Raw genomic sequence first — 23900 nt, 5'->3', positions numbered from 1 at the left:
TTCTTAGTTTTTCAAAACTCAATAAATGGATGTTACACAATGCACAGTATAGTGCGCGTAAATAAACGTATTTATTCAAAAGTCAGTGTTAAATTATGGCTTGACTTCTTGTACAAAGTCCCTTAATATCGGGGGGGCAAATTCGATAAAACCACCCGCATTTCTTCCTCGATTATAAGCAGTTGTTCCCGTTTTTTAATTTTTATGTTCGTTAATACGGAAAATCCACTCTCACATAGGTGGGCTATAACGTGGAAAACTGCAGCATAAGCACAATAGCTTTCTTTCAAACGCGAGGATATTAATTTTAAATTTTTATCCAGAACTCGTCAACTTCTTATCCAACAAATGTTTCTAATTTTATAGTGGTTCGCAAACAATCGTGCAATTTAATAATCGTGCTGGTTCACACAATCTGATAATCCATCACTGCAATTCGAATTTGTGCGCCGTGAAACGCAAAATAAAACCATGAAACCTGGCAATAGCCTAATGATGCGTTTAATTTGGCTGGTTTTGAATCTTTATCCTCCGACTGACAAAGCCTTGATAGGTTACTCCTGGTAGTTTCGCATACTTGTAGAGGCTTTTGACACAGGGCCGGTTATCGAGATTAGCAGAGTGAAGTTTTTCCGATTGTTGAAGTGTTGTTGCCTGGGAATTATTCCATTCACTTAGTGCCGTTGAATGGAGAGCAGTCCTTAGAATGCGTTGCTCAAACGCACACCCTGAGAGTCGAACCAGCGCCGCGTGATCTTGAGCCGGGCGCGTAACCACTGAGCTATCGGGCGGACGTTTTTATCGAAAGAACAGTAACGAGTCAAAATCTCTTTTACGCTGTTTTTCCTTGGCGAGAAAACAAAGGCTTACCGCGGATTAGAGTTAAAATAAATGAATAAATTCTGCACTTAACGGGTTAAAGTTAAAATAAAGATTGGGCCACAGTATCGCAATATCTCGCGGCACCCTTGAGCATTGCAATTGGCACCCCGGGGTGCCGCGGCACCCCGGTTGGGAACCACTGCTCTAGGCTGAATGTTAGATATTCGTAGCTATTTAAATTGGATTAGCTTCTTATTGTTGTGGAACCAAAAAAGCTATTCAAATTGATCAATAAGTCTCAAAAAAATATTTGGCTTGCTGTTGAACGCGCCACCTCTCATCAAAAGATTCGACGAAACTAATTATCATAAACTAAACGTTTTTTTCTAATTATTCCTCACACTTTATTCTAATCAGCTTGACACAATGAATTCATTTTTCTCACCTTAACGCTAGTGCAGCAAGTTTCGTTGCTGACGAACCGAGCTTTAACTTCAATAAGGTGATATTGGGGAGCTATGATATCCCAAGAGCATGACAAATCAGCTGCATGTTGCATAGGATATCCCGGAGAAGTTAGATTTTGAAGACGTTTTACTGCTGATGCTTTGTAACCACAGAAATCTGCAATAAAACTTTAAAAATTTATTTTATTTGAAAAAAAGTTAGTCCGCGAAATAAGTTGCTTTGTCAGCAAATTTTCTTAATGTGCATTCTACTCTTTTAGAATAAGCGGTAGCCTCAAAGCCAAACATCTTGTTAATAAACTTGTGTCACAGACACACAGAGAGATTTGTTTTATTATATCACAGTGAATATGCTGATGAACTGATGCTGCTCCACTTGGGGCTGTGAGCCTACATCTTTTATTCGTGCTTGTTTGTGATCCTTTTAAGCTTAATACACGAAAAAGACCACTTACATGACTCGTAAGATATTCGAAATTCCTTTCTAACAATGCTTCTGGTCGAAATAAAGGTCAGTTCCACCTTGTCTCCAAGTGAAAAGTATTCGTTTTTCTCCAGCATTTCAGCGGCATTTTTCTTAGAATCCACTACCTTTATTTAAATGAATAGCGTTATTGGTTGCAAGCATCTTATCGAATGTACCGTAATTAAAAGTTATTTGCTGTCAAGAAAATTCAGCTTCTCAGCGACCAAAATCCGTCCTTTTTACATTCAAAGTTTTCAAACGTTGAATCAATGTAAAATGACAACTTTTGCTTGTAGTTATTTGCCTGAAACGTTAAAAGGTGACGAGTCTGATAAAACAATCACACTTCCATGCCAACAACGGCGCAGTAAGTACCACCAGACAACAATAATCAAGTACTTTTTACTTTGATCGAACGTTTGCAAATGTCTAACAGCAGAGTCTGTAGAGTGGAACAGAAAGAAGTCAGCTTGCCCAACCTCACAAAAACCAACAAACACGTTGTCTCCGCTACACGTGGACTTCATATTGATGTAAAACATAGATGCGATTGACTGAATGTGGGAATCTTTATCCTCGGACTGAAAAACGTCCTCCAAAGCTTAGTCCTGGCTGTTTGGAATACTTGTAAAGGCTTTGAACCAGTCACGCAGGCCGGCCACTGAGTTCGACTGAGTGAATTTCCGCTTTGTTGAAGTGTTGTTGTTGTGAATTATTTTAACCTCTTAGTACCGTTGAATCGAGAGCAGCTCCGAAATGCATTGCTTAAGCGCACACCCCGAGAGTCGAACCAACATTGTGCGATCTTGTTTTGTTTCTTCTTGCACAAATCGGACGCTTCATCAACTGACCAATGGCACGTAGCCTATCACAATATCTTTTTAACAATGATGAATAAAATAAGAAACGCAATAGATTAAGTTTCGCTTTTAGCGGCATGATCTTTCCTTATTTTACGATGTCGATACTAACGACCTGTTTTAGACTGATGCTGCGAGTTTGCTTTGGTAAATACGGTAAAATAAGAATTGTTTTGCATTTGAGATTTGCTATCACCACAATCTACGCGTCCAATATTCTGGATGGTTATTGATTAAGCAGAAGGCAAAGGAAACCAATAGAAAAGAAAAATAAAGCAGTTTTCAGTTACGTTACCGTAACCATACTACTAGAGTATTTTGTGTCGTAACCTTTAACGGTGTGCCGTATGCGGAATGGTGGTACACAGTATGAATTGTAGAAAAAGAATAAATTGCAACAGGTCGTATAATCAAACAAATTGACCAAAAAGAAGCTGACCCGACTGGACCACGGCTGAGGGCATCAACACGCGGACAAGTGGGATTAGTAGAAATTGTACTTGCAGTAGAAATAAATTGGTGCCTAAAAGTGTTGTTCCTGCAAATACTAATGCTAATGCTATCAATGCGATTGAATAACTTATGTAAAGTAGAGAAGACTAGTAATTAAATGGAAGAGCTTGAGGACATGATTCCAGATATGGCAAAAATATTCTATCTGAAGAAGAAAATTGAAAGGTCATTGTATGATGACTAGAGTTGGTAAGAAAATACATATGGTAAGTGAAGAAAACTGGGTAAAATTAACAGCCAAAAAGCATGGCAAGGGGGGCTGTATAAGCTGGCAGACCCCTGCTAGTAAAGGCAAATTAAGGGTTTCATGTAGGTTACTAAAGATTGGACAAACAAAGGATGATGATAAGCTTGGATAACAACTTCCAAATTTCATTGCACAATAGGCTACTATTTAGGTGAAGACTTTTCTTTGTTGAAACTTGATCCGCCACTGGTCCATAAGCAACACAGTTCACGCAACAACATGGCATCTATCACAATACAAAAAAGAGGGAAAAATGCAAATGCTTTTGGATTTGCATAATAGTGCAGGCCCTTAGGGGCAAAAATAAGCATCTTTAGGCTAAACGTGTTAAACGTTGGTTTTTTGCATTTTTTTGTAGTTAATAAATCTAACTTCAATTTTAGTGGGTGCCGCAACTTTTTGGGCCACGTGATCACCCCCAAATCGGGGATTCTCCAAATCAATTTTGAGCTCTTTTCACGGCATTTCTATGCAATTAGATACGTTATTTTTTTTTATTTGGACTGACTGCCACTACAAAATACACGAGATAAAAATCACCCAAACTTATGTGATTAATGACGTCATTGTGACGTCATAACATCAATTTTTTGCTTGTTTTTTCTTATTCTAGTCGCTTGTTTGTTATTGGTGTTACTTTTTTGGTTACAATAAGTTACCAATGCTAAAATAATTCTCTCTTCAAATATGACGTCAGCATTGCATCATGAATGACGTCATAACTTTGTTTTGTGATTTTTTTCCAGATGTTTTTCGTACAGGTTAGTATGGTAGGTAGGCAATAACCAGTATTTTATACAGGTTGATTAGTGATAGGCCTATCATGAATGTGACTACCAAAAAAACTACTCATCATCGGCGTATGAGCAGATCTTTCCAGGCTAGATTGGAGGGCAGGAAATCATCAGCCACTCAACAGTCTCGTCGTCCAGGACCCTCAGACCATGAGCACCGTGTGGAGGCCGGTGGGTTAGGCAGTGGTGGATGACATGGTCTGCGGTCTGTTCAGTGGCACCACACTCGCATTCTGGTGAAGGAACCAGGCCCCACTTGTGCATGTCCCAACAAAAACGGCCGACGCCAGTTCGCAGGCGGTAAAGCTTGACCCACGCAAGCCTTGCGAGGGACATCCCTGGTGGACGGGGATCGGGCATCCAGTCACAGTATGCAGTGCATCGTTGATGGCGGTATCAACGTGGTTGGTGTGAGAACTACGGCACCAGACTGGGACGTAGTACTCAGAGGTGGAATGAACAAGGGCTAGGGTAGCAATACAAAGAGTTTTGGCATCAGCTCCCCACAGGAGAGGAGCCAAGACTGAGCCCTGTGGGACGCCGATATTAAGTCGGCGTAGTCTGCTTCGACGACCGCTACTGGTTGTGAGGGTAAAACTGCGGTTTTGCACAAGTTCCATCATCATATGGACCATGTGTCTGTTAGGAAGCAGACGGAGTAACTTGCAGGTAAGGCCGCTATGTCATACGGTATCATAGGCAGCCGTGAGATCAACAAACACGGCGCCAGCCTTCTTCTTAGCCGAAAAACTGTCCCCAATGTCTTGGGTCATAAGTGTGACCTGATCTACGGTTGATCGTCCGTGTCGGAAGCCAGCTTGCTCACGGGGGAGCTTCAGATCTATTATTGGTTCGACACGGGCGTAGATGAGTCTCTCGAGGATCTTGAAAGGAATGCAGAGCAGTAAGTTTGGGGGGTAGCTCTTCGGATCCCCTGGGGGCTTCGGCTTAGGAACTGCAACCACAAGAGCTCTTCTCCAGATTCTTGGAATTGTCAGGTGGCGCAGACAGCAGGAAAGGAAGTCTTTTAACCAGGACTTTAAGGAGGCAGCAACATGGAGTATCAACTCTGGGCATAGGTGGTCAGGGCCCGTGGCTTTACCTGGTTTTATGTGCTGAAGGGCGGCGAAAAATTCCTCAGGGGTGAACTCACCCGAGATACTGTTGCCGTCTGGGGTTTACCCTCCAGAGGTCCTTCATTTCTTGTAAGACGGATCTGTCTGATTCACGATCTCTCGATTTGTATTTCCCATTCTCCACGAGTTGTGAGGCGATGGAATTTGCTGAAACCGGACATTGTTGCTGAGAGGCACGTGATCTACCAGTTAGGTTGTTCAATGTACACCATGTTATGCGGCTGGAGTGCGTGAATTCGATTGATTCAACAGCTTCTGTCCAGTAATCCTTCCTCTTTGAGTCCAGCCTTACCAACAGGGCTATGGCTGAGCGGTTGGTATCGTTGCCCTGGGGGGCTTGGAGGAAGTCGGAGTAGAGGCTTTCGCACTCCTTATCTCAGCACGTCATGTCGTTCTTTTGTCGGCCGCGGAGATGGAGTGTTTTTCCGCTGATGTTATTGCATCACAAAAGTCCTGGTAGGCTTCTACCACGTTGTTGTCGTGTGGGGATGGGATATACTGTGTGGCTTCGTTGCTGAGGAGACTGTAGTACTTCCAGTTAGCCATTCTGAAGTTCCATCGCTTAGCAGGCTTGCTCGGGACAGGCATTGTGAGCGTTGGAGCCGCGATAAGCGAGGGTCAATGTTGGGACTGGGGGAACCTGTCTAGCACACGTCTGTCCGGTTAGCAATTATCGGGTCATCACTTGCAAAATTGGAAAAAACGCAAAATTGGAAAATGTACTGCAAGTATCTGAAAAGCATTTTCCCTAGGTTTTTTGCATTAAATCATCACCTTTATGCTCGTTGGACATCAGTTCACATTCGTGATATTGAAGCATTTGAGCAAACTGATACCACTTTGAAGACACATTTTGCTGAAGGGAAGTTTGTGGTTACAAAATCCGATAAGAGGTTTTCTGCAATGGCACTTGACCAGAATCATGAGCAGTGCAATGCTGTTGTTAAAGGTAAAGGAGGTACTATAGATTTGTTTCAAAACGAAGAAGCTTTAAAAGGATGAATGATTTCTCAACCAATGATTGTAGAAGCGGTGACAAACTTTCATGATGAAATTAGCTATAGTGACAAAAAACTCCAATGGCTACATCACGAAGAAAGTAAAGGTTATCACGAGAGGTTTCGTGAAGAATTGATTTGTTTGGTACAAACGTTTGAAGAGCTTGGCAACCCTTTCACCGACTCGTCTGGAAAAATTTTGACAATGTGCTCAAGGCAAGCCTCCAATGATGAAGGTGTGCAACAGCTTCTAAACCTTCATAACTTTGGAAAAACAAAATTTGAATCGTTTGGATCTTCCAGTTTTCTTGAAGATGAAAATTTTGGAGAACCAATAACCAAAGTATCGTTAGACTTGTTCGGCAAAACGCGAACACCTAAGAAGAACACACAACCCATAGTCAAATATAAATCATCCCTTCTTCATAGAGTGTTTGTTTCAAGCTATGTTCGTGGCAAAGATGCTTGCTGTCCTGTTCTTCAAAGCTGTTCTTCAAGCACGAAGTATCATTGTACCCTATAGCATTATCTGCAAACGGTTCTTTGAGATCTACAACAAAATCGGCTCTCCTCACAGTTTTAGAACGTTTTGAATATCCACAATGTACTGTACCAAGTTGCAACGTCTATGTCATAGACGGTTCAGCACTCATGCAAATAATAAAACCTAGAGGTAATGTGAAAACATTTGAAGAATACATTTTTTAAATCGTTATCCCTTACGTTACTGGCAAGGCAGCAAAGTACAATCGTGTTGACATTGTCTACGATGTATATCTGAAAAATAACATCAAATCTTCTGCAAGAAACAAGCAACGATCTGGATGTTACGCGGCTGTCACAAGTAATACTCGTCTTCCTCTCAACTGGTCTAAGTTTTTGAAAAATAACACAAACAAAACTGCGTTACATCAACTGGTTCAACAAGCCGTGATAACTTCAGTCGATCCAAACTTGTCTACGATTGTTGTTACATCGTTAGATACAGCTCTTAGCAATCAAACATTGGACATGTCTGAGATTTCCTCGTGTGATCACGAAAGAGGAAGAAAACCGCTAGTTTTTTCATCTTGAATTGACAGTGTTAAGATTCAGACATTGCATAATCTGGTGTCGTGTAGGCCTATTCATTTGATTTGTAGATCAATTACATATTATTTTAAATTTTGAAGTGGCATGGCTAAAAGGGAAATTCACCCCTGGTAGTTGCTTTTCTGGTTATACCCTTGCTGACGTCATTATTGCGTCATACTGTACTGGTATTATTGTTATTGGTTGCAATTTCAAAATTTTAAGCATTTGTAAAACTTATAATGATAGTAGTTGATCGCTTTTTTCGGAACAAACGTACAGTTGGTTCCTGAATTTCAAGTTGTCTAGTCTTAATAATGTAATGATGACGTCATAAAAGATGCAATCATGACGAAACTACTTTTGGGAATTGTGAAATGGTTCTAGTAACCGGTACCGGTACTCCAACTAAAACCAACAGCAAACGACCAAAATTGGGTAAAAAATCAAAAGAAACCTTGATGACGCCATAATGACGTCATCAGTCAAACTATGTTGTGTTTGTTTTGTCTCACTTATTTGTGTGTGCTTTTTAAGTAAAAATGTGCAAAAATCAAATATGTAGTGGCACAAAAATGCCGTAAAAAGAGCTGAGACGTGATTTCTGGGGAAATCCCCGATTTGGGGGTGATCACGTGACCCAAAAAGTTGCGGCACCCACTAAAACTAAATTTGGGTCGACCAACTGCAAAAATATGCAAAAAAACAACGTGTAACACGTTTAGCCTAAAGATTCCCCTAAGGGCCTGAACTATAATAATTACAGTCGGGCATTTGAAAGATGTTATTATTTTCGAAGATGGTTTGATGATGTATCGCCTAAAATGTTTGCAGTTTTTTTGTGACAAAATAAACACCGTGTTGTTGCTTGGCTTTGAATAAACATTGTTTAGCACAATACCTGAAATGTGACGCAACAAGGCTCTTTATCTGCGTTTTGCAAGGACAACTTTATATGTTGATCAGTTGGTGCAGAGATATACCACGTGCATACTTGATCCGCTAAGTGTCGTTGTGGGTAACCAGGTGATAAAATAATTCCTTTGCTGCCACCTGCCGACAATCTCTCCCCACATGCCGCCGCTGGTGTAAAAAAGTTAGTTAAAAGACTTTTTATTTGAAAATCAGTATTTTGTTTTATACAAACTAAACCAAAAATGAAACACTTTAGCTAGTGTGAATCGTGGCACGATCCCGTATATGGGATCGTGCCACTGTTGCAAATAATTTTTGTGGATGATGTAAACCAGGACTTATCATGACATTATCAGACATGTAGACATCAGGTACCAGACCTGTAGACATTACCAGAAATGTAGACGTTAGGTACCAGACCTGTAGACATTACCAGACATGTAGACATTACGTACCAGACATGTAGACTTTACCAAACATGTAGACATTACCAAACATGTAAACATTACGTACCAGACATGTAGACTTTACCAGACATGTAGACATTATCAAACATGTAGACGTTAGGTATCAGACCTGTAGACATTACCAGACATGTAGACATTACGTACCAGACATGTAGACTTTACCAGACATGTAGACATTACCAAACATGTAGACATTACCAGACATATTGTAGACATTGCCACAGGTTTTAATACATTTTATCCAAGTTTTCTATAAAAAAAAATTCTTGTTAACTGCACAAACATAAGATTGATCATTATGCTCGTTTCACAATTGAAAATGAAAAATAATGACATTGCAAGTTTTTGCGTGCTCTGAGTGAGATGTTATAAAGAAATAAGCTTCTGCTATGAATTGCCTAGCTTACGACTTCATTTTCGGTTTTGCATTTTTTACCAGAAATATTTTTTTTTGCCTTTACCTTTTCTTTGTCAAATTTTTTAATAAATTTTTGCCGGTGTAGCAAACCAGGACTTATTGTGATATTACCACATGTAGACATTACCAGAGGTTTTGATTAATTTTTTAGCCAAAAGAAAACATTATTTTTAACAGCAACAAAGATAAGATTGGCCATTATTCTTGTTTAAAGTTGATTATAAAAATGTCTTGCATGACATTGCAAGTTTTTATTCATTCGAGTGATTTTGAATATATATTTACATTCTGCTTCATACGAACGACGACGACGACGACGACGATTCATTCGAGCAAAATGTCCCGAAAAAATAAGCTTCTGCTATAAATAGACTCCATTTTTGATTTTGCATTTTTACCAGAAATGCATCCTTCATAAAATAATTTCATTTCACCACGTTTAATGCATACCTATTGCTTTGTACGTTATCTGAAATCCTCTGTACGAGAAATTTCTGTGTGCTTTCAATTGAATTCCCATTATGTTGCTCTTGGAGAAACGAGTCACTGATACATAGACTCTTTTGTCTATTACCAGAAACCTTTCGTCTTTGTTGGAGAGGCCGTTATAGAACTGGAATTGAGAAAAGGTAAGCTTACAATATCACAAACATCAGCAAAAATGCACGTGCAATTACGTGCCGCTTGCAATAAATACAAAATATTTGAACTGAACAATAAATACTTTCAATACACTACAAAAAGTGCTCAATGCCAAGCAAAAAGCCAAGCAGAGCAAATTACATCAGATTTAGTTACTGCTTTCTAAAACCTCTACAACCTGTTTCACTCTTAAAGGGGGATCATCAGAAGGCCCTTTCTATTTGAATAAGGACCCTGTGATGGTCCCCAGAAAGTAGTAGCTTTATTTGATGTAAACATTTGAACTAAATATATAAACTGTTACTTGAACCAGAAACGTAAAGTCGCTGTCAAAACTAAAGTGATTGAGTTTAATAACTTTATTTAGGTTATTGGTATACTCGTAGACTATAAAGCAGGCATGGCCAAATGGCGGATTGCGATCCGGTTCCGGATCTTTTCACCTTTTTTGTGGATCTTTCAAATTGGCTTTGAAAAAATTTTGACTCACACACAATAATGTGATATGGTTGAGTAAAGGTAATGCCTTGCGTAGGCTGTGGGACCTTCGTAAAGAATTGATACTGTTTTTGAATGAAAAGGGTCAAAGCAGCGCTCTGCTTGAGGATGCCAATCTGTGCAGTCTAGATTTTCTTGCTGATAGTTTTGCCAATCTGAACAATTTGAATCTGAAGCTACAAGGCAAAGGTCACGCTACTGTTCAAATGTGGTCCGCAGTGAAATCATTCACGCAACAATTATTACTGTTCATTGCGGATGTCGCCAAAGATATGCTCCACTTCCCATGCTTGAAAGTGACTCTCCAAAAGCCTTGCTGTGATGTTGATTTGCTACCATTTGTGACATTTCTGGAAAAGTTGAACACTGAGTGTTTAAGTAGGTTCAAGGAATTTTATGCAATCAGTTCAGTCATAGACTTTGTGTCACATCCACTGTCCACTGATGTTGATGGCAGTTGGAAAACCCAACTTACAGGTGAGTATGCATTACTGGTGCCTCAAATACAGATAGAGCTGTGCACTAGTCTCAAAGGAGATGAGATTTCTATTTCAAACTCAAATGTGTTTTGGTCATCACCTGTAAGTTTGGAAAGGTACCCAATTACAGTTAGGCTAGCTAGAAGACTACTTACTTGCCTTGCCTCCACTTACCTGTGTGAATCGTTGTTTTCACCATAAATTTTTTGAAAAACAACCATAGAACACGACTTACAAATACTCATCTTCATGAACTTGTAAGAATCGCTGTAAGTAGCAGGAAACCACGTTTCGATAGTAGCCTATTGTGAAATCAAAGCCCACTCATCATTTTTCTCACTAATACCAGACCTGTTCATTACAGCACACTCATTCACTGATTTTTAATCAAATTATGTATATATGTCGTATCATGACGCCTTGTTTTAGATGTACCCAAATAATTGCATGTTTTTTGTATGATACAAAAGGAAAAATGCACATCTTCAGCTTATTGTGGATCTCTTAAGTTGTCAGATTTAGCGGTAGTGGATCATGGCCAAAATTATTTGGCCATCCCTGCTATAAAGTATTTACAAAATTCGAAGTATGTAGCCTATGTCATGTATATATTACATAGATGCATATGCGGGTGTTGTGTCAGCTATTTGCTATGAACATAAAACAAATTACCAAAATCATACCCAAAGAGAAACGGTATAGTGATAATGATATCTCGCTTCAAAGCTATCGATGGAGAATTGAATGCGCGTGGCCTGTGGTGAAGTGATGGTGTACCAGCAAAATAAGTAAATTGAAAGATATTGGCTTGGAAAGGCAGGTCCGCGAAAGGTTTGCTTGGCATCTACATGTGCTATTAGTCTCTTGTTCTTACAGATATGCTCTGAAACGGCAAGATATCGTAATGAACATAATCAATTTGATCAGCATAAATCTGAACGAGACACTTCGGTCAACCGTTAGAAGAAATGCTGGATTTAAAAGTTTAGTAAACTTTTAGTGTTGAATCATAGAGAAATAAAACATAGTAACTTTAGCAGGTTTAGCATACTTTATTACACACAAAAATATAACATAATTAAAATAAACTCAAACATTTTCGACACGTACGTGTGTCCTCATCAGGAATTAAATCTGCTATTTTGCAATTTAGAAGCAAAATCTGCAATTTAGAAGGAAACTCTCTACCAAAGCTTTATCAAACTTTTAGTGTCTTTATCAGTTTGACAAAAAAAGCGAAAAAAATTGAAGAAGAAAGTGCATCATTTGTTATACTTATTCTTTTTCATTGTTATCACATTAGTGATGCTTCAACCAAATGCTGCCAAGCTAGATAAAATCTGTTTTTTTTACATTATATTATCGGCTGTTGAAATCAATCGAAAAAAGACCAATCCTGCGATTTGAGTTTGCTTCTGTGAGTTTGAGTTTGATTTTGATTTGAGATATAATATATAGCGCTAACTTTTTTCACTGTTTTGTGCAAGAAATAACGCAACAACATCAATCTTAAACAGATGAACATACTAACTTGATCATTACTAAGGTATTACTTTTAACCAGAAGCTGATCAAGCAAGTAGATTTTTTTTGAGGAAGAGGGGCGATTTCAACCAAAGGCAATGATGTGTAAGTCTAAATTAGTCCGATTTGCAGATACACCATGAATAAAGTTACTTTTCTGTGCTTTAGGAGCCAACCACTCCCCCCCCTCTCTGGATCGGCCACTGACGTTGACTTAATATTTTATGTAAGAGAATGCAAAGCTACGTTCGCTTTTAAGAGAATTTTTTTAAACATATTTCCATAATTTTTCACCTTCTTATTTTTTCACTTATTAGTATATGAAAATAGTAAAGCTAGTTTTGAAGTAGTTCAGTTTTGATGAATGAAGGTTTGCATCCCATCATACTGTAATGTGATGTCTTTTCTTTCCACCACACGGCCGAACGTTTTAGTGTAATTATTCAATTTTATTTGTTTTTGCGTATGAGTGATTTCTCCGGCAAAAACTTGACAAAGTCACATTTCATCCAGCAAAATTCGCCTTTTGCATATTGCTTTAACGTCTACAGACGTTGCACCACTGTAAAAAGAATGAACGTATTTAGATAAAATGCTTTGGACAAAGCCTTGCGAGAGCAATTGGCTTATTTCGTTGTCACAAACCTGACCGATAGGAAAGCACAAAGGAGCTTGAACCGATGCTGCTGTTGGCGATAAATTCGATTTGCATAGTTTTACCCGAAGATGTGTAGCTCTTCCCGATCGACAAGTTTGTTTTCGATCCCACAATCTAAGAAGAACATCGAAACTCAAACGGTAACCCATAAAATCAGTTCTTTTTTCACAAGGAGTTAACGTTTGCGTGCGTACAGTCAATACAAATCAAGGTATATTTGTTTGCTAAAAAGAGAGACACGCAAATATTAAACGATCGTTTAGAGCAGAGGTTCCCAACCTGTGGGCCATGGCCCCCTAGTGGGCCATGAGCCTTTTTCAAGGGGGCCATGGAAAAATTTGATAAATAAGAATTTTTTTAATTTCCCTGACATACCAGATCAAGCTACTATACTAGTAAAAGATCCTTTGCATCGTCCTGTTACTAATATTCCAGACACAAATGATGATGCGCAAAGCGAACTTTTGAAGCTGCAAGAGACGGCAACCCGATTGAGCTTTGAGAAGGATAGTTTGACCACATTTTGGGCAAAACTAAGCAAATCGTACCCTAAGCTTAATGAAATTGTCATGCCATTGCTGTTGAGTGTTGCCTTTCCCATCAACATATCGTTGTGAATGTGGGTTTTCAACAATGTTACTTCTGAAGACAAAGCAGCGCAGTGTCTTGGATATTCAACATGACATGCGGCTTGCTCTTTCCACCACCAAACCAGCAATTAAGACATTGTTAGAGCAAAAACAAGCTCATCAACCATCACATTAACTGCATATATGTAATGTAATAACTAATTAATGTACTATTATGTTTATTGTGTGTTGTATTTATATCATTTTATCATTCCAACTACCGGTTACTGTATAAACAATTTTTTTAAAATTAAAATAAAGTTTCTTAATTTTTTCAATCGGTTGAAAAAATTAAGGGGGGCCATTGATTTTTCAAAATTTTCAAAAGGGGCCACGTTGTAAAAAAAGTTGGGAACCCCTGGTTTAGAGTCTAAATAGTGTAATCTAATAGATTGATTTTCACTTTTAGCAGCATGATTGTTCCTTACTTGACAAATGTAGAAATTCATGGTTATGCGTCAATTCAAAGCCGATAATTTACTTACGATAATGGCAATAATGCTAACACTAACCCTAACCCTAACCCAGGGATCTCTGAAGAACAGAGATCTTTTCATTCAGAGATCCCTGCCTTAAAATTTCATCTTTGTATCATCGGCTTTGAATTGTCTGCTTTGAATTGTCGGCTTTGAATTGTTGTGATAACGATATTAACGACCTGTTTTAGCCTGATGCTGCGAGTTCGCTGTGGTAATAGCGAATTGCACTAGCTTTCGGAGCACAGTTCCCCATTCATGTGCTATGACTGGGGAACGGTGTTCCGAAAGCTTGTGCAATTCGCTATTACCACAGCGAACTCACAGCATCAGGCTAAAACAGGTCATTAATATCTACATTGTGAAGTGTAATCTAAGTTCAAAGTGATCTAAAGTAAGAGTTTATGTCCATAATGAATAAACGCATTGCACTAATGAAGCTGTTTTTTTCGTGAGAGCATAATTCCAAATTGGACAAAACAATACAATAACATGTATTGTGAAAAGCATACCGGTAATTATGTTTTTGTTGGAGTTTGTTTGAATAAGTGCCTAAATAAGCAACCAATAATTTAAAAGGACGGCGCAAAAAATATTCCACTCATACTGAATACTGATGCCGATATGAGTCCAGTTTTTGTGCTAATATAATCATAAAAAATCTAGCTAACTATTTGACCACTTAACCCAAACACTGGACTCCTATCATTATTGATATGCTTGGAGTTATTCTCTTTGCGCCGTCAGTTAAAACTGACGCCAAGAGGATATGGGCTAATAATGGAGGCCTAAAATAAAATCGCTGCGTACAAACACTTGTGAACCCCTTCGGTAATAATTAGTAGCCTATTACACATAAATTAACCTGCAATTTGTCGCAACAAGACCGCTTTGTGATTTCATCCACAGATATTTCGATTACATGATCTGAAGTTGCTATAATCGTCCACAGGCAGATCTGGTTCGGCAAATGCCTGAAAGGAAAACCTGGTGACGTCAGTTTCTGTGGTTCCTCCCAGGCTTCCAGTCGACTCCCGCACGAGGCTGTGGAGAACAAATAAAGTTTTACGCGTCTTTGTAAAAAGTTGCTGTACGTTGAATAAATGGAAAAATTGGGCTAAGTTAGGTAGTTTTAAAGAGATTATGGTTGAATGATTAGAACCCTGGTATTATGCTCAAAGACTATCGGTTTGACACAGCTAAATAGCATGTGGTTATGATTTAGTAGGAACTAGGAAGGTGTGTAACAGAAGCGGTAGACCTGGATTACCACCAACGGTTAACATAAAGCAGCAGAAGGATATTGATGAGATGCTGTCTTCTGTCGGCTAACGACTGGAGATGATGAAGACGAAAATCATCCTGATTACATAGATCAAATGCTCTGGTTGAATTTCAGAAGGTTATAGACAAATTGTTCGTAAGCAATTGTTCGTAAGCAATTGTTCGTAAGCAATTGTTCGTAAAGCAATTGTTCGTAAACAATTGTTCGTAAAACAATTGTTCGTAAGCAATTGTTCGTAAAACAATTGTTCGTAAGCAATTGTTCGTAAAACAATTGTTCGTAAACTTTTTTTCGTAAAATGAAATCCGTAAAACAATTCTTCGTAAAGCATTTCTTCGTATACATCAAATTTTAACTGCATGCACGAAAAAATGGTTTAGGAAGAATTGTTTTACGAAGAATTAACTTTACGAACAATTGTTTTACGAAGAATTGCTTACAAACAATTGCTTTACGAACAACTGTTTACGAAAAAAACGTCGGACACCATTTCAGAAAGGTTTATTTATTGATTACGCAATGCACATGGCGATTCACTCAGATAGCCAAGCGACAGCAACACGTCTATTGAGATGTTTCAATTTCAAAAAGACAGAACGAGATTCTGTAAATACTTTTATACTAAACGAGAAATGCGACATCAGGTGACGAAGTAATAGAATAAGAAACATTAATTATTGATTTCGTATAGACTATAGAGAGTCTAATGATACCAATACTTGATGAGACTGAAATGTCAAACTCGTTACAAATATACAAATATGTGGGACATCAAAGTTGGTATATGTTAATACTACGAAAGAGTGTTCAATGCCAAGCACAATGCTAAGCAAAGCTAATTCAAGTAGATTGAATCACCATTATCAAAGTAGCCTTTACAGCCTGTTTCATTCTTTGCGAGATCGTCAGAAAATGCTTATTCAAATAGAAATTAGGCATTGGGCAGTATGTAATTCGTTATTTAGTGTAATCTCGTAAGTGGGATGACTGCTTGCAAACACATAATTAAACCATAGAGAAATGAAACAGAGTAACCTTAGCCGGTTTAACATACCGTACTTTTTTACACACAAAAATATAACATAATAACTCAAACGTTTGCGACACGTAGGCCTACGTGTGTCCTTATCAGGAATTTAATCTGCAATATACATAAAATGAAAATTCGTAAGATAAATTAGACTTTGCACTATAATAGCTGTAACGACACTCTGGACTGAAAGCACAAACTGAACAAATGACACAAGAATGATTACGAGTAAATTATGCGGTGGGAAACAGATCACATGAGGTGTAAACTGCAGGCATTGGACAAACAATTAGAACACACGTAAAAGGAACGATGAGCCACAAGCGAATAACTGCCGGTTGAGATATGGATTGTTACGTTTGATTCTTAAGGCTTCCATGATCAGTCTGAAAATCAGATCTGCCTCGAGAGATGATTTTAAATTGGTCGATCGAGACATTGTCAGTGCACGTTTCACAAGAGGTGATGTGCTCTTTAATTGCACTTTTAGTTGTTAGGTTTGGGTTTAAGTGCTCCCCGGTCCTTGCCAACAAATGTCTGGTTAACATACCAATGTATGTCTGGTTTGCGTCACGCAAACAACTAAATTTATACACAACATTCGATGAAGAGCAAAGGGGTAGGCGACTTCAGTTGAAAATATTGGTGCACTTTTCGCCTGTGGCGCATCGTTCCTTTTGCGCGTGTTCTAATTGTTTGTCCAATGCCTGCAGTTTACACCTCATGTTATCTGTTTCCCACCGCATAATTTACTCGTAATCATTCTTGTGTTTTTTGTTCAGTTTGTGCTTTCAGTCCAGAGTGTCGTTATAGTTATAGTGCAAAGTCAAATTTATCTTACGAATTTTCATTTTATGTATATTGCAGATTTAATTCCTGATGAGGACACACGTACGTGTCGAAAACGTTTGAGTTTATTTTAATTATGTTATATTTTTGTGTGTAAAAAAGTAGGTTAAACCCATTAAGGTTACTCTGTTTTATTTCTCTATGGTTCAACAAAGCAAACTCTCTACCAAAGCTTTACATACAGTAATTAAACATGGTTTAAAAAACGTCAATTGGTTGTTCTGGGTAAGGCTAGGTGCTGCCCAAACAACAAATCAGACGTTGAATCAATGCAAAAAGCGACTGGTTTGTTGTCTTGGTGGGCAAGACGGTAAACTGCATCCAATGTGACGACACTAATTTGAAAATCTTACAGTTTTGAGAAAATTAAACCTAATAAAACATTGAAACAGAAATAAGTAAAGCATAATAAAAAAGGCTTTAAAATATGTCAATTAAATTGATAAACTTGCAAATATATAAAACATTAAATAAACAAACTTTGCAAACAAAAAATAAATGGAACGGAATTAAAAAATTTTGAAATATCAAAACAAAGAAAGTTAAATAAATATCAAAGCACAGACGCTGAAGCTACAGTGGTTACGTGCCCGCCTCAAGATCAAACGGCGCTGGTTCGGCTCTCGGGGCATGCGTTTGAGCAACACATTTCAAGGACTGTTCTCCATTCAGCGGCATCTAATGGATGGAATAATTTCTTGGCAACAAGACTTCAACAATCGGATAACTTCAGTTTGCCAATCTCGGTAACCGGCCCTGCGTCAAAAGCCTTTAAGCTACAAGAATGCGAAACTACCAGAAATAACCTATCAAGGCTATGTCAGAGAGAATTAAGATTCAAAATCAAACCAAATAAGAGGGCTTTTTTAATTTAGTAGTATACAGCCACCATCCACAGAATCAATTACCAATCGCCATGTAAGTGATACGAAAACCAGTGTAGGTGTAGGATTTCGGGACTCGCAGATTTACAGTCATTGCATTGCTTCCTGAATGCTGCATCAAACCGGTTTGATCTGGTTTGGACAATATCAGAAACCTGTCAGAGGATGCTGTTGAGAATCCATTGAAGAACTGAAAAATAAGCCATAAAATCATTTATAAAATGTATCACCTCAGTCCTCAGTAACTGCAGTAGCCTACAATGTTATTCTTTTGTTGTAGTTTTCATGTTAGGGTCGTTATTGTGTCAATTCAATAACATTTTGAATTTCCATATAGTACTTCAAACACATATAATATGTTTACTTAAATAAATTGAAAAAAGCTAGTAACGTTTGAAAGAGGGTAGTTATTTTCTTACAATATTTATCTTTACTGACTTGTCGAAAATTAGATATTTAGAAGTTGCTGTTTTTGTCGCCACTGTAACAGCCAAGTCAACATATTTTGTTGTTTTAGAAATTAGCTCAGAAAACAAGAGAACTTGCAATATAAGCAAAGTAAAAAAATTATCAAGACCAGATTTTTTATGCCTTTCACCTTACCCATCATACATCGGAACTGGAAGACCTTGAGCAAAAACAAGCATAACGATCGCACCATAGTTGCCCAAAGCACGTCACTAATTGATTTGACCGTTAGAAAAGTCAACGTCTAGCTAACTGGATCTCAAACATTCTCTGGACTATTTGTAGGTAAACCACTGGAACATAATTTCTTATTTCACCAAAATTGTTGTGTCAAACTCCGCTATCTGGCGCACTTCATCAAGTTAGATCCATAAAGCAAGTGATTAGGTCTGCAAAACGTGCCTGCCAAATGGCAGCTTCAACTAGATACTTTTACCTCTGATTAACAAGAAAAATAAACCAGAGGAACCAATCAGAAGTGTTTTAGGTTTGCATACTCTAGCAGGGGCCACAAGTATAGCTGTGATTCTCCAGTTAGCGAATTTCATCCACTTTACATTGATTCAACGTCTGCAGATGTTGAGTCTATGTAAAAAGGACACATTTTGCTAGCTGGGTCAGCTATACAGGGATATCTCAACGAGCCAAAATATATCATCATCTAATTATTACTATCGATTCTGATTATTATCCGTAAGACTAAGAGAGATATAGTTTGCATTGTAGCAAACAATCCTGGACTGAATGTGAGCTTTCCTCCGGAAATTGCATTTCTGCTGACAATAGCACTTAATCTAACAGAATGACATACGCATGATGTCATCATAATGTGCTATGTGCCAATATGTGTTCTAGTCAAAATAACACAAATTGTTGTTGCGTACCGGTATCATAATATTGTTGCGTATCGTGACATTGCTGCGTATCGTGACGTTGTTGCGTATCGTGACGTTGTTGCGTATCGTGACGTTGTTGCGTATTGTGACGTTGTTGCATATCGTGAATTTATTGCGTACCGTAAAGTTGTTTTTTGTCGATTCCATAGATTTATTAACATTTTTACACTTACATTCAAGTTGTAATGATAACAGAAGATTAATGCGGTTTGGTCTATAATGGTTTTTTTAGCAATTGTCACATTTTAGCACCCCTGTGCAGATCAAAGTTACGACATGTAAAATTTAAAAAAATACCTTAACGTAGGCTATACAACCTATAAACAAAATAAAACGTCATTTTTGGTAATGATTTTCATAATAATTGCAATAATCGCATAATAATAATGAAAGCAGACTTGACTTATAAACTTGCTTGGGCTGAACGAGAATCTTGATAAGCTGGCGAAGGCGACTGGTGTGAGGTGGTATGGGCATGTTTTGAGGAAGCATGAAAATGATGTTTTGAGAGGTGGAATTGCGAGTAGATAATCGTAGGAAACAAGGTAGACACAAGAAAACATGGAAAAGCAAGTTGAGGAGAAAAGCAGCAAGGTGGACTTGGAAAGAGCTTCAGACAGGTCGATGAGGAGGCAAGATGTGAAGGCAATTACGGTACGTGGAGGTGGATCCACCAACATCCACCATCCACCATCTTGCTAACAGGAATGCCACCAAATTAAAACTGGTCTCCTACACTACCACTAGTAGAACTTTCCTATAGTGACACTTGAAGGAACCTTTGGAAAAGTGTCATTAAGCGAAATACCGCTAAAGCCAAATTCTACGTACTACATAATTAACTACAATTTAAAATCGATTGTCTGGCTTACAGGGTAGCGAGACACATGCTAAACGGAAAAAGTATGTGCAATAACTTTTAAATCACGCATTTTAAATCTTATTCGAGCAGTGATTTCAGTGTCGATGGTGACAAAGCCTTCCTGCCGTTTATTTTCATCCCGGTCGACATTAACCATGTTTGATGATTACAGACATCTGATTCAAATTGTACATCTCTTTATGTTGCACAGTGCACACTGATCTGGTTTTAGTAACCCAAAATTTTATTATTCTACATTTTGCTAAATAAAAATTAGATTAAAAATAAAAATCCAAAAGCAACGACAACCCATCGGCCTGAAATACTGGTATCGATACATACATCTGTGTATTTTCCGGTATATCTTTAATATGCCAATAAACACATTGATGATGTAAGCGGATTTTCATTAACAAGAAGATTTAACTGAATTTTTTGATTGAAATAATCTTCATGATTTTGTTTGAAACTTTTCGTTTCGAAAGCAAAAATGAAAAACGTTCACTGTAATTTATTGTTACAAGAACATTTATTTTTACCCAAATATAAAACGAACTTCCATAAGCCTGAACTCCAAAATCTAAAATCCGAAAACGGATCCTTGAATTCTTTGGAGCCGAGATTTTGTATTCACAATCCAAATACGAACTGCTGTCGTCAGGAAAGGACGGTTGTTCTAAAGACACTTTTTCGTCCAGTTGATTTAGTGTTACCGTCAGTTGGCCACATTTTGCATCTGAAGTAAAAATAATAATTTCAATGAAACAGTGGGGTAGCCAAGGGGGGGTTACAAACCCTCTTCTGCCTTTGGCATGCGTGTGACGTCAAGATATTGAGAATGATGCTTTCAGTCTCTTTATGCTTAAGAATGATGCTTTCAGTCTAAACAAAAATTGCCTAATTTTAAACAAAACTGCATTAAAAGAGCGAGTTTTGCCAATACCAAACATTCAAACATCTCTGCCAGGAATTAACAAGTAGAAAACATAAAGACTTAGCTTTATTTCCGAAAAATGCCGAAGAAAACATGATCTTATCCTTTTGCTATGCCACCTGACAGCACCATTTTACAGGAATATTCATAGCCACATTTTTATTGAAAATGCTCTCAGAATGCACCAAATTTAAAGTAATTTTTTTAATTTTTCTGGGGGAATTCACCAGACCACCCGCCACTGGGTGTCATCTCACGCAAACACGCCATCGGGCTTGGCCCGTGGGTCGTCAAAACCCCCCCTTTCAAAATTCCTGGCTACGCTACTGCTATGAGACTACTCCGAAAGCTTAGTTTTATGATAGTAGATTGTAAGAATGTTATTTCCTTCCAAAATTAAACAAAAAAAATAAAAAATAATCAGAACCATTTCACAAGAGTAGACTGATTGCTTTGAATTAGGACCGTTCGAATCAGAAAAGTTTTGGAACTATTTTGTTTCGACATAAACAGTCTTCTTGTCTGTTTTGTTTCAAAATAATCGTGTCAGTGTCTCAGTACAGATTTTTATTTAGTTTTGCCTCGAAAACATATCTCATCTGGTTCTACAGAAAACAAGACAACTTTGGAAATATCAAACGTATTCCAAATTTTTGCGCAATCAGGCGATTTTTATTGAATGAAATTTTTTGTCTTCGTTTACGCCTTTACGAAACAAAGACTATTTCAAAACAACGCCAATTTTTCGAAATATTTTAGTTTGTTTTGAAGCAAAATTGGTTGCTTAATTTCATTGTATAACAATTTTTTTCAACAAACTTTGTCTTTTTTTAAAAAGAAATGATTACACAACACAAGAACTTTTAGAAACCACTTGCTTCGTGTTTCTTTTGATGTTAAATTGAAAACCAACAAAATAATGCTTGCACTATACAACTCTCACCTGCTTTATTCATTGACCACCATATAAAAATGGTTAAGACAAAAAATAGCCTCATTTTGCTCAAAGGTTACCAATTAGCCCAAAATAAGCGTAAATCTCGCCAAAGATGAACCTGTTGGTAATCCTATATTCACCGAAATAAAATACCGTTAAAACATCATCCTTGTTGTACTAGTTGACTATTTTACATGACAATAGGATAGGAAACTGTCTTCCTATGATTTATCGTTTCATTCCATTGTTAAAATAAATCCATTCTAACGTGTCAGTGGAAAAGAGCATAACGAGAAGGAAGACAATGGAGACGCGACGAATGAGGAGGAGTAGTTCAGGAAACAAGGAACAATGCCAATCTGATTTGTATCTATCTAATTGTTAGATCTATAACCTACTGGGATGAGGGCATACTGCCTCGGCCGTTGTTTAATCATAAATGCAGATTTATGATACAAAGCGCAGGTGCAGTGCAACAAGAATTGTTGTCACTCTAACTACACATCAATGTCATATGAAAAGCATATCTTATTCGAATATTTTCTGTTTTAAATTTTTTGTTTAGTCTTTCTTTATTTCAGCGCCTTGAATAAAGGTTTTGTAGCGGCAGTTGTGGCAAGTTTAGTTTCTCAAGTTAATACTAGTGGGAACGACCCCATGATATCATTGACTTTCATTCAAGTTGAGTTGTGTTTTTCGACCCAGTTGGGTTATAACTTCTCTTGATTTGCCTCACAAATACGTAACCACCTGCTCACAGATGTTGGACGCTATGGCGCAGATATGCTGCATTTGGGCTTTGCAGAGAATGCTGCTTGTGAGTGCAGACGACAGACCTTGACAAGGACTTCCCTTTGTAAAAACACTCCTGTGGTGTGGAAGGTTAGTCTCCTTGCCCTTTGCACAGCACAAACACCCCTATGGTGTGGAAGGTTAGTCTCCATTGGGGTGACACCAGGCAGTGGCTAACCGACGGGTGCCCTGATATATAGCGACAACACGAAGCCCTAATATTTAACGAAAATACAAGATCTTACATCAAAATTCACCTTAATAAGATCACCAGAAGGAAGTTAAGGTATTATGCATATTGTTACCGTAACTCTTATTTGAGATCATAAACTTACACATTGGATTGAAAGCCACATTGTAATTAAAGTTATTTTGAAAACACATTTGAAGTTGGTTAGCAAGCTGCATATAGTCCACAAATTTCCAACATTTTGAAGCAAATGATTTATACCAAGAAAAACATAAGACGACGCATCGTTTGAAAGTCGGCAATAGGAAAATAACTTTTAATAAAACCTTAAAACCACACGGCATGTAAATCAATTTATGAAAAACATCAGCCGGTCGTTACTTGATGAGGGCTAACATGAGCATGGCCGAAAACGTTTGTAATTTTTAGCTTATTTTCATGTTATTATATTATTTTAAATGCCGTCTGGTTGTTAGGTTTTATTTGTCTATGGTTTAAGAAAATCAGCTCTTTACCAAAATTGTATAAAAAAAAGCATAAGTCGAAAAGTTGAAAACCTACGTCTGCATTACGATTGGGTCTTTTTGTAGTTGCAACTGAAATGTTATTCGATTAATTATATTTCTCTCAACCAGGCATAGGAATAGGTGAATGCGAAGGCAAGTAAACCGATTTACTTACGCAGAAAATCGAA

At 37.8% G+C, this 23900-nt stretch overlaps 1 protein-coding gene across 1 annotated transcript; it reads right to left on the bottom strand.

The window, feature by feature from the left end:
* Nucleotides 1-1231: 1231 nt before the first annotated feature.
* LOC145785866 (cubilin-like) lies at nt 1232-22243 on the bottom strand. Its single transcript, XM_082597576.1, has 10 exons — nt 22231-22243; nt 20893-21089; nt 18152-18317; nt 14945-15123; nt 12962-13088; nt 11477-11676; nt 9625-9787; nt 8276-8457; nt 1745-1880; nt 1232-1446 (listed from the first exon to the last, which is right to left on the bottom strand). The coding sequence occupies exons 1-10, from the start codon at nt 22241-22243 to the stop codon at nt 1232-1234; spliced, it is 1578 nt and encodes a 525-aa protein (XP_082453702.1).
* Nucleotides 22244-23900: the final 1657 nt, after the last annotated feature.

Source organism: Aplidium turbinatum, chromosome 2 (genome assembly GCF_918807975.1).
Source record: "Aplidium turbinatum chromosome 2, kaAplTurb1.1, whole genome shotgun sequence".
Classification (NCBI taxonomy): Eukaryota; Metazoa; Chordata; class Ascidiacea; order Aplousobranchia; family Polyclinidae; genus Aplidium; species Aplidium turbinatum.
This window is presented reverse-complemented; position numbering and strand designations above follow the sequence as displayed.

Coding starts and splice junctions, on each gene's coding strand:
- LOC145785866 (XM_082597576.1), bottom strand. Junction 18,318..20,892: donor GAAGTTCGTTTTATATTTGG/GTAAAAATAAAT, acceptor CTTATTTTTCAG/TTCTTCAATGGATTCTCAAC. Junction 9,788..11,476: donor ACTATACCGTTTCTCTTTGG/GTATGATTTTGG, acceptor TCTCAATTCCAG/TTCTATAACGGCCTCTCCAA.